This window comes from Myxine glutinosa, chromosome 13 (assembly GCF_964187855.1).
Source record: "Myxine glutinosa chromosome 13, kmMyxGlut1.1, whole genome shotgun sequence".
NCBI classification, from domain to species: Eukaryota; Metazoa; Chordata; class Myxini; order Myxiniformes; family Myxinidae; genus Myxine; species Myxine glutinosa.
The window spans coordinates 73,449,078-73,463,213 of NC_136273.1; the positions used below are offsets into that span (position 1 = coordinate 73,449,078).

The window sequence follows — 14,136 nt, forward strand, 5'->3', positions numbered from 1 at the left end:
CTCCACCTCACCCCCAGGAATACCTCTGGCTACGGCTTCCCCTTCGCTCCCACCTCTTGTTCATATGTGTGTTGTACCGTCCACCAAACAGTGATGACTCCATCTACATCTCGCTGTCTGATAATATGGACCAACTTCTATCGACTCATCCCAACTCTCTCTTCCTCATATGTGGTGATTTCAACTGTCATCATGCCAGTTGGCTGGGTGTGGGTACCTCTCTCACCAGCCATGGCTCCTCAGCAAAGGACTTCTGCGACTCACTGGGACTGACACAATCTGTCAATTTCCCGACCCGGATCTCAGTCAACGGAACATCTTCTCTTCTGGACTTGGTTATGACTAACTTCCCTGAAAATGTCTGCTGTTCTTCTTCTGCTCCAATCGGATCATCTGATCATGTCCTTGTTAAAGTGGACATCTCTCTGACCATCCTCAGGGAGCCTGCTCAGCGTCGACGAGTCTGGCATTTCACTCAGGCCAACTGGCACGGTCTTCAAGCAGCTATCAATCATCTGGACTGGTCTCCCATCTCTACCACCTCTGACATCAACTCATCCTGGGAATTCTTCCAAAGTAAATTGCTCTCTCTCATGCACAGATTTATCCCATCTCGTCTTCAGTTGTCATACCCTTCCTCCCGTCCATGGTACACGGAATCTTGTGGTGAGGCTGTTGCCCAGAAACAACTTGCCTTCGTCTCCTGGAAAGCAAATCCAACGGAAGGAAATCTCATTTCCTTTCACAAAACCCTAAACAAGTGTGTGTCCACCCTCAGGAGAGCCAGGAAACAATATCTCTCCGTTCTCAAGCCCGAACTCTCTTATCTGTCTCCCTCTTCCAAATCCTGGTGGCGTCTGGTCAAATCCGTTTGTGGTGTTTGTTCCCCCTCCATCCCCTCCCTTACCTCAAACGGCTACACAGCTGACTCCACACGTGAAAAAGCTGAATGCCTCAACTCTGTGTTTGCCTCTAAATCCTGTGTCCCAAACCCATCCCTCTCTGTACCCACCATACCCAGTCGTACCCTGCTGCTCCTGGACTCCGTGTCCTTTCCACCTGACAAGGTGGAAAAGTTTCTGTCAACCGTCGACTCTGATTCTGCAACTGGACCCGACGGCATCAGCCCACGGGTCCTAAAATCCTGCTCTGCCGCTCTATCTCACCCTCTCTCTGTTCTCTTCACCCTCTCTTTTGCTCAAGGTCAACTGCCATCTGCTTGGAAATCAGCCAACATCACCGCTTTGCACAAAAAAGGTGCAAAAACAGATCCTAGCAACTACAGACCAATCAGCCTTCTCCCAATTATCAGCAAAGTCATGGAATCCATCATTGCTTCGGATATGAAATCTTTCCTCTTCTCCAATGGCTTGATCTCTGATCATCAATTTGGTTTCAGACCAGGTCACTCAACTCTGGACATGCTGCTTCTGCTGTCTCAACAATGGATGGAGGTCCTCAATGCCAAACAGGAAATTAGAGCTGTCTCCCTCGACATATCACGTGCCTTCGACACGGTCTGGCACCCCGCTCTGCTCACCAAACTCTCCTCCTTTGGTATCCATGGAAATCTCCACGCATGGCTGGCGGACTTCCTCTCTAGTCGTCGTCAACGTGTGGCCCTGAATGGGTTTCTCTCATCTCCTCTTCCTGTTCAGGCTGGAGTTCCCCAAGGCAGTGTACTGGGCCCCGTGCTTTTTCTGGTCTTCATCAATGATCTCTCTGACTCTCTTGAAAATCCTCTCTATCTCTTTGCTGATGACTCCACTCTCTGCCGCTCCATTCCTCTTCCCTCAGATCGGCAGTCTGCAGCCTCCTCACTCTCTGAAGACTTGGACAAAATCACAGACTGGTCAAACAAGTGGAACATGTCTTTCAATCCTGACAAATCTCACACTCTTACTATGTCTCTCCGAAAAGATCGACTGGACAACCCTCCCATCTACTTTCTCAACAATCCTCTCCAAGAAGTTCTGTCGCTCAAGCTTTTGGGTCTCACTATCTGCCATGATCTTTCTTGGGAAAACCACATTTTCAAGCTGGCCTCCAAAGCCAGTCGCCGACTGGGCATCCTCCGTCGTGCGAAGTCCTTCCTCGGCACACCTGAGCTCCTCACCACATACAAGGCTTTCATCCGCAGCTCAATGGAATACTGTTCTCCCCTATGGGCCGGTGCTCCTGCCTCACACCTAGCTCGGCTTCACGCTGTTGAAACCAAAGCTTTCAGAATTATTGGAATCTCCCGCGATGAAGCTAGCTCTGAGGGCCTTTCACTCACTCACCGCAGGCAGGTAGGTGGTCTTTCTGTCTTCTACCGACTCCTCTCCGGCCTTGCACCCCCAGCTCTCTCTGTGCTCTGTCCCCCAAATATTCCTACAGGTCGCACAAGATCTGCCAGCAACCCTCTGATGGTTAAACTGCCGAAATCTCGGCTCTCTGCTCACCTTCACTCTTTCATTCCTCTTTTCTCCCGCCTCTGGAACAAACTCCCTCACTCCCTTCAATCCCACTCCTCCCTCCAGGTCTTTAAAACAGCTGTTCACCACCATCTCTTATCTCCCCCCATCCAAAACCTTGATCCTTTCTACCCCCGCTAATTCACCCCAGATCCACCTTGTTTGAAATTCCAACTTCTTTCCTGGAAGTCCTGGCAGTGTCCATATGTTTTATACCTCTCCCACCGCCCCCTTCCCATGCCCCCGCCCCCCAAAGCCCTCGCCCTCTCTCAGATCTCTCGATGTCTCCATGTCTCTTGGTCTCTGCTCTCAAATGTTGTGTTTGTGTCCTTCCCCCTCTCTCCCCATCTTGTCTACCGCTCCCGATGTTATATGTTTTATGTGTCGGTTTGTCTTTCTGTGTGATTAATGTTCGCTCTTTCACGAGCCTCGATCTTGTATACAAAAAAAAAAAAAAAAAAATGAACGAGTGAGGATTTCGTATGAATAAACAAAGGACTGAGCAAACTCAAATGGAGCCACGATCTGCATCTTCCTTTCTCACTCTTCACCTTCATGAAACACGTGTTGTGCTCGGGGCAAAGTGAGCCATCACCACGACTCAATTTTAAGTCACTGCGTTTTTTATTTTGACAGCTTTCATATATTTTATTTTATCCTTGTTAGGAGAGATATTACAGGTTACCATCCTTCCTATTTGATGACAGGCAGCCTCATTGAAGCCTTGGACCTTCAACAAATCTCTATACGTAGTGTGTTCAAAAAGTATCAGACCTTTATTTTTCGTGCGTAAAAAAAAAGAAGCTAGGGAGGCGTTGATTGGTGCACGTATGTAGGCGATCCTAATGCACACGCGTGAATTTTTTCCCACCTGCAGAAGCTGTCATTCGACGGCAGACCGCCGATGAGTGAGGACATGTAAGTGAGCACCGTCGGATTTTCGTTTTTGACAAAATGACGGAAAAACTTGAACAACGCTACTGCATCAAATTTTGTGTTTTTTGGCCTCGGGGATGTTGGATGCTTCCATTGTGATGACTGCAACTTGGTTTCTGGGTCGTACCCATAAACCCAGGACTCATCGCCAGTGATCACTGTGTTGAGGAAGCTGGAATCGCTGTTCACAGTCTCCAGCATGTCCTGTGCGATCTCCAAACGGACTTGCTTCTGCTCAATCGTTAGCAGCTTTGGTACAAACTTCGCTGGGATTCTCCTGAAGCCCAAATCCTCCTTCATAATGGAATGAACGGTGTTGAATCTTGCGGATCGTTTCCACTTGGGAATCGCCAAGCTTTACACAAAATTTGATGCAGTAGCGTTGTTCAAGTTTTTCCGTCATTTTGTCAAAAACGAAAATCCGACGGCGCTCACTTACATGTCCTCACTCATCAGCGGTCTGCCGTCGAATGACAGCTTCTGCAGGTGGGAAAAAATTCACGCGTGTGCATTAGGATCGCCTACATACGTGCACCAATCAACGCCTCCGTAGCTTCTTTTTTTTTACGCACGAAAAATAAAGGTCGGATACTTTTTGGACACAGTAGTATATCTACCACCGAGCCATTCGATACATTGTTGCATGGATACATTGGTGTTTCCTTTTACATCGCTTCTTGAGGCTACTTCAATTGGCGTCCATTTAATACAACGCTTTGAGTGGGGATTTCAGCCTTCCTGCGTGTGCGCACGCCATTGTGCATGTTAAACATCCAATCATGATATTTGAGAAAGTTTTCTTCGCCTAAGCAAGTCAATAATTAATAGACATTTCCCAAAAACCTCAACTATCCTTAGCAGACTCTCACACACACCCTTTCTTCCTCGGTTACCAATACACCACCTAGTTTGGAACTGGATCCTATGCTTTCTCCAGATCCACAAATCTACAATGCAGCTTGCTATTCCCTTCCAAATATTTATCCTGTCTCTGCTTAAGAATGAAGATGGCATATGTTGTTCCCCTTCCTGGAATAAACCCAAACTGCATCTCATCAATCTCCACCCATTCCCTCAGCATAATGTTCAACCCCTCTCCATTACATTGAATATTTGCCTCCATCAGATTGCAACCCTTGAATATGTAATTCTCACACTCCATAACTTGCCCATCGATAGTCTTGTCGATAATCACAAGTAACTCTCTTGCCAATATTTTGGTATATTTATTCCACGTCAGTAACTAGTAGTCATTACTCCATTTTTATGCCTCCGCAGCTGAAAGCTGGGGCATTACGTTTTTGGGTTGCCCGTCCGGCTTTCTGTCCACGCATCTGTTATCCGTTTGTTGTAACAAGGATTTCAACCAAACTTGACATAAGTATGGACTGTAATACAAAGATGAACCAATTACATTTTCGGTTCAGCAGGTCAACGGTCATGTGCCCTTTGAAAATAATTTTGCAGAGCATAATTCGAGTTAAAAGCATCTGACATTGTCTTGCTTCTATATATCTCCATATATAGCCGATGGACATCTCTCTTTTCCATGTGACCTTCAATTGAGATCAAACGTAACAGTGGGTTGACATCTCATGCTGGTGGAGGCGTATCCATAAACGCATTCGCGTCAAATTATATTTTGTAGTTAATTGTTATATTTCTTCCCATCTATCTCTGCACCATCACACATCCCTCTCTCATCTCATAAGCAGATCATAAAATTAATAAAAAGCCTTATCTGTGAGCCTTTGCAATTGAAAAAGCCATTCCAGTTCAACTTGATAGTCATCCAAAACAAACCAAAAGCATACATGCATTACACAGAATAAGAATAGTAAATTAGTTTGAATTTGTGGCATATGTACCACGGTGCCAATGACAAAACAAGAATAATAACTGGAAAAAAAAATACATCAGGGTGAAATTCCATCTCAGAAAAATTCAGCAAAGTACCACGATATATTTGAGAGTGAGATTTGCAAAATGTTTTTTCGTCAGGAATCAGGAAAACATTTAGGGCTTTTAGTACGAGCCTCAAGGCATCGCGAGCAAGTAGGGAGAAAATGGTAAACAGAAAACAAACCAAATAAATATTAAAACTTACCTTCTGAAATAAATACATAGACTCTTCAGCCCGCGCATCGATCTGGATGCTTCCCCAAAACCACTGGAGGAACAAGAACCACCACAAGTTTACATTTAGTAAAATTGTCCCAGGTGAGGAAAATAATGGCAAGAAAAGTGAATCAAGAGGTCAAATAGAATGCCCAGATTGAAAAAAAACGTTTCCATTAAACATTTATGACATGAGAGGCGGCAACTACATTCCTCAGTTAAAATTACTGTCGTACAAAATGCCGTCGTACAAAATAAACATAGGGGCAATACCGCTTGTGCTCACCTGGCAGAATAAACAGTATACTACACCGACTAAAGGTATTTTAAACCCAATTCAATGGTTGCTCGAAGACAGGGCAGCATGTAGAATCATACTAACAATCATAAGACTTCAAACAAACAAAAAAACACCTATTTTGGGGAGCAATCCCCCCCCCCCCTCCAACCCCGTGTACCTCCTCAAACCGCAATTTTTCCAATGCATTGAACAAACATTGGTACATCACGGATGATGAAGGTTGTGGTGAAGTTTCATCAAAATTGTGTGTGTAAGTTCTGAGAAAAAAGCAAATACCTATTTTGGGAGGCAAGTCCCCCGCCCCCATTGACCACGATTTATTAAATGCCAGGAACAAACTTTGGTACAACATGGGTGATTAAGGTTGTGGTCAAGTTTCATCAGAATTGCGTGTGTAGTTTCTGAGAAGAAAGCAAACACCTATTTTGGGGGGCAACCCCCCGTAGACCCCCAAAGGAGCAGATTTTTTTAAATGTCGTGAACAAACTTTGGTACATCACGGGTGATGAAGGTTGTCGTGAAGTTTCATCGAAATAGTGTGTGTAGTTTCAGAGGAAAAAGCAAATTCCTATTTTGGGGGGTCAAACCTGCATCCACTTTGACTCTGGTAAACCCCCTTAGACCCCGAATTATGTTAATGTCGTGAACAAACTTTAGTCATAACACAACAAATATAATTTGTGCCAAATTTGGTCGCAATCCCATCAGCGGTTTCGGAGAAGAAGTTTCAAGTGTTTACAGACAGACAGACGGACTGACGGACGGACGGACAACGCGCCATATACATATACTGTACACAAACCCATCCCAAGTGATGGGAAAAGTTTAAGTTAATCTATCAATTTAAATTACGAGCAGAGTACCCGCCCGAAAGACAATCTTGTTCGAAGCATGCAACACGTTCTTCTGACAATACACTTATTTGGACAGTGCATAGGCAACTGACAGCTGCCTCAATCGCTCCTAATAATAATAATAAATCGGATTATGCACATGAAAGAAAAACAGGCCTCTTGCTTACAATTCAAAACACCTCATTGCACTGGAAAACGTGGGACAGGAACACTGTACTGCAAAGGTAGGACATGTAATACCCTCTCCAGCCGAGAGGTGCTACACAATACACATTTACAAAGAGGATTTGCGTCCCCTGACCGCATCCTCCTCTCCCACCCATCCCCCCTTAGACTACTGGCAAATACAAAACACCCCTATACACTAACTTTGTGCCATGCTAATCCGATGTAGCAAGTCTGGATGTAATCGGCCAAGAACTGTAGGAGCAGCACGGCACGCGCATGCATGCACACACGCATGCACACACACACACATGCCGGTCCGTGAATTATAGTAAGGGTTTAATGGATTTTGAAAAAGGTTCATTGTGTTGCAGTCTTGGTTTCACTCAGAGCCAAAGCTCTGATTTACTTATACCGCACACCGCAAAATGGTGGGGCAACATCGGGTGGTGGAGGTTGGATTTGTCCAAAAAGTGCAGAGAATATCCTGCTTGCGAAATAAAATTTGGCATCATCATTATTCAGGCCTGTTCTCCTGCCATTTCAAAAGTGAATGTTGAGCTTTGCCTGCATGCGCAGCTTTCCAATTTCAGTGCGGGAAGCGGGAGACAGACAAATGCACAGATATATGCCACAGTTCGCAATACTGGATATAATAATTGCAATATAAATTCAGATACCAGTACAGCAGCCTACAAAAGCACAGCAAGCAACTGCACAGGGAGTGTGGTGGGACATGGGGGAGAGAAGGGGTGATAGACTACCCTGCTTCCTTTTGATATCCCTTTATTGCGTAATACCAACATATTAAAATAAACGACACAAAATCCGATTGATTAAATTTTTGCGAATTGCCAAAGTTGAAATGTTGCTGTGAAACACAAGATTCAAGTATTGCATGGGACAAGAGCACAGCGCAAGTAGAAATGGTACCGTGAAGGCTCATCAAATGTATACATATCTAGACGAATCAAATATTCACATCCCACGTACAGTTGGGCACATACATCCCATGACGTACGGTAACACTCATGCAAGATCAAAAAAAATTGGGGGGAGGGGGTGTAAGGGAAGGACAAACGTCGTTCAAGTCACCCCATAAAGATGCAACAGTGATGAAGTATCTGCAACTCCACCCAAAGACGTATCGCTGCAATCAACTTTTCACATCCCAAATCCCTTGCGAGCTATTCTTGCTTTTACATGGGTCAGTATCCACGCTGACCTTCCCAATAAATCCCATTTCATTCCAATGAACTAAAATCATCAGTCACTCAAATTAAATTGCCTTTGCGACGTGGATGTGTGGAATCCGAAAAAAACGTTTACAATCAGGGAAAGGGGGGAGGATGGGGGTTTATGATTCAATTTTGTAGAATCTCTTAAACCAAGAATCGCATCAGCATCATGTCCTCGCGTGATGCAGAGATGCAGAATTGCGCCGAGTTGGCACAAATTCCTCTTCTGCATATAATGTCATTGGTACATTTGCTACTCAGCTGATGAACATGCATCTCAAATAAATGATGCAACACGCACGATCATCATCATGACTTTTCAAACAGCAGCTGTGCATTTCCCAGGTCCAAGGGAATTAAACCTCTACTCGCATCCCTATTGTCACCAAATAAACCGTTATTACAAGTAAATAGTATATTGCATCCCAAGAAAGCTGACAGCTCTTTTATCCAAATCCTGGATAGTGACGAATAAATAAATAAATATTTAAATAAAATCTATTTAAAATAGATAAATAAAAATATTTGAACTTAGGTAAAGCTGTAAAAATAAAATTAAGCTTCTATCCAAATGACTACTGTACCAGAAGCTGGGGACATCGGCATATGCCTACTTAAATGCTCTATGCAACAAACAGCTATTCTGCAAATCTTTTCCGACATGTCACATGACATGTCACCAACAAGAAAAACAGCCCATATCCCAACAATCCACAGGGGTCAAAAACTGATGACTGCAAACTAAACACAAATCGGACTGCCAATTAGATAACCCACCTCAGCAGAGTGATGGAGTCCATAATTGCAGGCGACCTAAAGGCTTTCACAAAAACGTCTGACAAAGTTCAGCTTTTGCCCCATTTATTCAGTTCTCGACATGTCGCACCAGTCAACGGATCAGCGAATTGATGTTCTGGATCAAAAGCCTGAGGCCAGGGCAGTCTCAACAGACATCTCAAACATTGAACATCGTACATGTTTCGTACATCATGTTTCTTGACAAGATCTCAGCAATTGACATCCTCAATCCAGTACTCTCCTGCTACATGCATGCAGGTTCCCCTTCTCAACACTGCACATGGAAAAGGTGAACCACCTTATTATTGGATATGAATGAATTCTGGCTAGCAGGTAGTATTTTGAGCCCGCTTGGAGTTTGCAAAAAAGCACCGAAAGGACTCTCAGACTGTGAGAAACAAGATTCTGTGGGCTTTCATGTGTCATTCACTGAGGAGAGGTTTCCGTCTGGCCACACTGCCATAAAGCCCAGATCGGCAGAGTGATGCAGTGATGGTTGTCCTGGAAGTTTACCCCATCTCCACACAGGATCTCTGGAGCTCAGCCAGAGTGACCATCGGGTTCTTGGTCACCTCTTTTACCAAGGCCCTTCTCCCCCCATTGCTCAGTTTGGACGGGCGGCCAGCTCTAGGAAGAACCCTTGTTGTTCCAAACTTCTTCCATTTAAGAATTATGGAGGCCACTGTGCTCTTGGGAACCTTCAATGCAGCAGAAATTTTTTTGTAGGCTTCCCCAGATCTGTGCCTCGACACAATCCTGTCTCTGAGCTCTGCAGGCAGTTCCTTCGACCTCATGGCTTGGTTTTTGCTCTGATATGCATTGTCAGCTGTGAGACCTTTTATAGACAGGTGTGTGCCCTTTCAAATCATGTCCAATCAATTGAATTTACCACAAGTCGACTCCAATCAAGGTGTAGAAACATCTCAAAGATGATCAAGAGAAATGGGAGGAACCTGAGCTAAATTTCAAGTGTCATAAGAAAGGGTCTGAATACTTATGTCAATGTGATATTTCAGTTTGTTATTTTTAATAAATTTGCAAAACTTTCTAAAATCCTGTTTTCTCTTTGTCATTATGGGGTATTGAGTGTAGATTCATGACGGAAAAAATGAATTTTAACGATTTCAGGATAAGGCTGCAACATAACAAAATGTGAAAAAAGTGAAGGGGTCTGAATACTTTCTGAATGCACTGTGTGTGTGTGTGTGTGTGTGTGTGTGTGTGTATATATATATATATATATATATATATATATATATATATATATATATATATATATATGTGTGTGTGTGTGTGTGTGTGTGTGTGTGTGTGTGTGTGTGTGTGTGTGTGTGTGTGTGTGTGTGTGTGTGTGTGTGTGTGTGTGTGTGTGTGTGTGTATATATATATATATATATATATATATATATATATATATATATATATATATATATATATATATAAATAAAACAAAGGTGCACAAAGGTGCACAAAAAAGGTGCAAAAAACAGATCCTAGCAACTACAGACCAATCAGCCTTCTCCCAATTATCAGCAAAGTCATGGAATCCGTCATTGCTTCAGATATGAAATCTTTCCTCTTCTCCAATGGCTTGATCTCTGATCATCAATTTGGTTTCAGACCTGGTCACTCTACTCTGGACATGCTGCTTCTGCTTTCTCAACAATGGATGGAGGTCCTCAATGCCAAACAGGAAATTAGAGCTGTCTCCCTTGACATATCACGTGCCTTCGATACGGTCTGGCACCCCGCTCTGCTCACAAAACTCTCCTCCTTTGGTATCCATGGAAATCTCCACGCATGGCTGGCGGACTTCCTCTCTAGTCGTAGTCAACGTGTGGCCCTGAATGGGTTTCTCTCATCTCCTCTTCCTGTTCAGGCTGGAGTGCCCCAAGGCAGTGTTCTGGGCCCTGTGCTTTTTCTGGTCTTCATCAATGATCTCTCTGACTCTCTGGAAAATCCTCTCTATCTCTTTGCTGATGACTCTACTCTCTGTCGCTCCATTACTCATCCCTCAGATCGGCAGTCTGCAGCCTCCTCACTCTCTGCAGACCTGGACAAAATCACAGACTGGGCAAATAAGTGGAACATGTCTTTCAATCCTGACAAATCTCACACTCTTACGATGTCTCTCCCCGATTTAGGGTAGTCGCAAGTAGCAAGGTAAGCTCGGGTGGCGACTTCAGTGGCGGAGGTGTGCAGGTAGGTAGACCTGCTAGTGGAGCCACACGACCCAGCCCCAAAATTGTGCAAAGGCACAGTCGTGAAAAATTGGGGAGTGAGACCCAAATTTGAAGGGCACCACAGGGTGGGTCAATGGGAATTGGTTTTTAGAGCCACATAGTTTAGCGATGGCCAATTGAATTGGCAGGGCAAGACCCCGGGTAGTGTAACTGAGTTAATGTTATTAGAGTATAGTTAGGATGAGGAAGTCTCTTCGCACCATCCACATCCACTCACCAAGGAGACGGAACTCCACACCAGGTTTTGTGAACGATTTGAGTGGGTGAGACGCATCTCGACGGGATGAGACATTGTGTGTAATTCCATATCTTCCTTCTTGGGAGGGATTGGACGACGAATTTGGAATTAGAGGGGGATATGGGAGACAAGACGTAGTGACGAATTTGTAAATTGTAAATACAGGGAAGGGCAAGGGTAGTGTAGGCTGACATGGGGGGGGGGGGGGGAGGGGGGTACGAACAGTTAGGGGCGAGCTTGCTCTGCTCGCTCTCCCGCGCTCCTCATGTTGCATTGCCTTGTTTTGATGTGTACCTTTGCGCCCTTTCCTCTGCTAACTGTGCTTTGTCTTCTTCCCCACCCATGGACCCACTTTGGCAGGGGAGTGTGCAGGAACCCTGAACTGTGCAGCGGCGCCTGGCTACACTTGTGCGGCGCCTCTGCTACCTTTTGCTGCACCAATGCACCTTATGGACCACACGTTCTATGGTCTGGCATCTTTTCTGAGCAGACATTTGCTGCAAAATTACCTTGCACCTGCGGACCACTGGATTTTAAGTGGCGTCGATGTCACGCAGATGGACCACCTAAGATTGGCCCTGCTGGCAGATAAAAACGAACACGGGTTGTACCTTGTATTCTGGTGTGTCAGGAAAGAAGACCTACAAGTTTTTATTATGGCACACCGAAGACGAAGCAGGAAGCAAGAAGATGCAGCCAAGCAGCAGCCAAGCAGCAAATGTGACATTTGCTTATGACATTTGATTGTGCATTTTTGTGCATTTTTGTGTGTTGGTGTATTGGTGCATTGTTGTTTCTCCCCTCCAAATTTCTTCCCACAAAAGAACAGGTCCTGGGTTATAGAGATGTAAATAATTAGTTTAGTGTTGTAAATAACATGCTCCCCACCGGCTTTATGTTTAGTTTGAGAATTCATTCCGCAATTCGGTTAGCTGTGGGTGTGAGTCTGTTAGTTAGTACACAACGCAGTAGGTGGGACATATCTACTGTTGTAAAACTGTCACATGCAGGGTGTTAGATTAAATGTAGAGGGGAACCACATCTAAGTTCCACACGTAATTTAAAGAGTAGTCCTGAAGCTTTCTCAAAACCGGTCGTTCTCACTTGTGTGGGTTCGACTCGGGGATGAGTCTGGCGAAGGAGGGGGGCAGTGCTACGGTTTTGAGATTTGCACATATTGGTCATTAAAGGTTAAAGGGTTGCCCCCCCATAGTTGTCCACGAGCAACACGTAGGCCACCTTAGAGTATTAGTTATGTCATAGTATGTGTAAGTATAGGCCATTTCCCCTAGTAATATCTGTGTTGTGTAAAGACATGAGTTTAGGTCCTTTCATTTTGCATCCACCCTCCAATTCCACCTCTATGGGCATAATTGATCCCACGCCCCCATTTGGCTGACCCGCTCACTTTGTTACGCTTTGGCTGCCAGCAGCATTTTGCTGCCCTTTGTTCGCTCACTAGTCGAGTAACACGAGGTAGGCCTGAGAAGGAGGAGCGCGAGGTCGGGGTGGGGCGGCATCAAGGCGGAGCGTCAGAGGTGATGACGGTAAGGGCCACCAGCCAACCAGGGCTCTAAGGGCATGGCGTGATAGGGCGTGGTAAGGCGCGTCTGGTAAGTGCTAGAAGGTTCGCGGGGCATGCCTATAAAAGTCTTTGCACAAAGCCCTTGAACATGACTCAGACAGGACTGCACAAGGACTGAAGCGAAGGACTGGCAGAGCACTTGTTACAAAGAGGACTCAGAGAGCACGAGGGAAAACGAGGAGGACTGATTGGCACGAGAGAACTCGCAAGGGGAGAGCGCACGCGAGAGGACTGTGTAGAACGTGACTCGCAGTGCTCGCTTTGGAGGCATTGCACTATATCTCAGTACAACGTACACGCCGAAGGAAAGGCAGCCAGACGCGCCGGTGGCAAATAGCACTTACTCAGCCACGCGAGTGAACGCGGCAATAGCCACCAGTGTTAACCACCAACCGCCAGAGCCCAGACCCTACCGTTCGCCCCGTATTATCCCGTGTGCGCCAAACGACACGCGGAGAGCTCCTGACCCTCTACTTACCATCTGCCCAGGATGAACCGGAGGCTGGAGGGAGCTGCACGAGAGCCATCCTGGGACGTGGTGAACATCATCCCGCAGCTGCAAGCCCCGTGTGAGTGTGTCTGTGTGTGAGACGGGCCCGTTTGTCCAGGGTAGTAAGTTAAGACTGTTTTTAAGGCTGCACTGTGTCCCCTCTTTTCTGGAATCCCTGTATAGTGTAAATAAATCTTGTTATTCCTTTCTTCCCAATTCGATCTCCTGTGTGATTTCTCCATTGGGTAAGTGTGGTACGAACGGGATCGCTAGAACCGGGGTCACCATATAAACGGCACGGATCGCGTGTACGCACCGCTCGGCGTCTCAGCACGCGTGATTTGTGTGGGGCTTATTTCCTCGTTTCAGCGCACCGCGAGTAATTAGGTAATAGTGATTCTAGTCCTAATACCCTATTTTGCGCTGTCCGGGAAGGACGTCATCGGTCCCGGGTCCCGTCGGCCAGTCAAAGACAAGGGGACCAATCCACCCTTGGTAAGGGGAGAAGGCCGACGCCGAGATCCGCAACAATATATATATATATATATATATATATATATGTATATATATATATATATTATATATATATATATCCATATACATATATATACATATAAAAACCATATACATATACACATATACATATACATATATATATACATATATATATATATATATATATATATATATATATATATATATATATATATACAT

At 45.1% G+C, this 14,136-nt stretch overlaps 1 protein-coding gene across 4 annotated transcripts in view; it reads right to left on the reverse strand.

Moving 5' to 3' along the window:
• The window catches only part of ECT2 (epithelial cell transforming 2), a 151,486-nt gene that overhangs the window by 81,014 nt on the left and 56,336 nt on the right, over nucleotides 1-14,136 (reverse strand). For all 4 annotated transcript variants that reach the window (XM_078767642.1, XM_078767640.1, XM_078767641.1 and 1 more), the window contains exon 9: nucleotides 5,500-5,562. In XM_078767642.1, coding sequence (XP_078623768.1) covers nucleotides 5,500-5,562 — 63 coding nt within the window. The remainder of the gene's footprint in view (nucleotides 1-5,499; nucleotides 5,563-14,136) is intronic.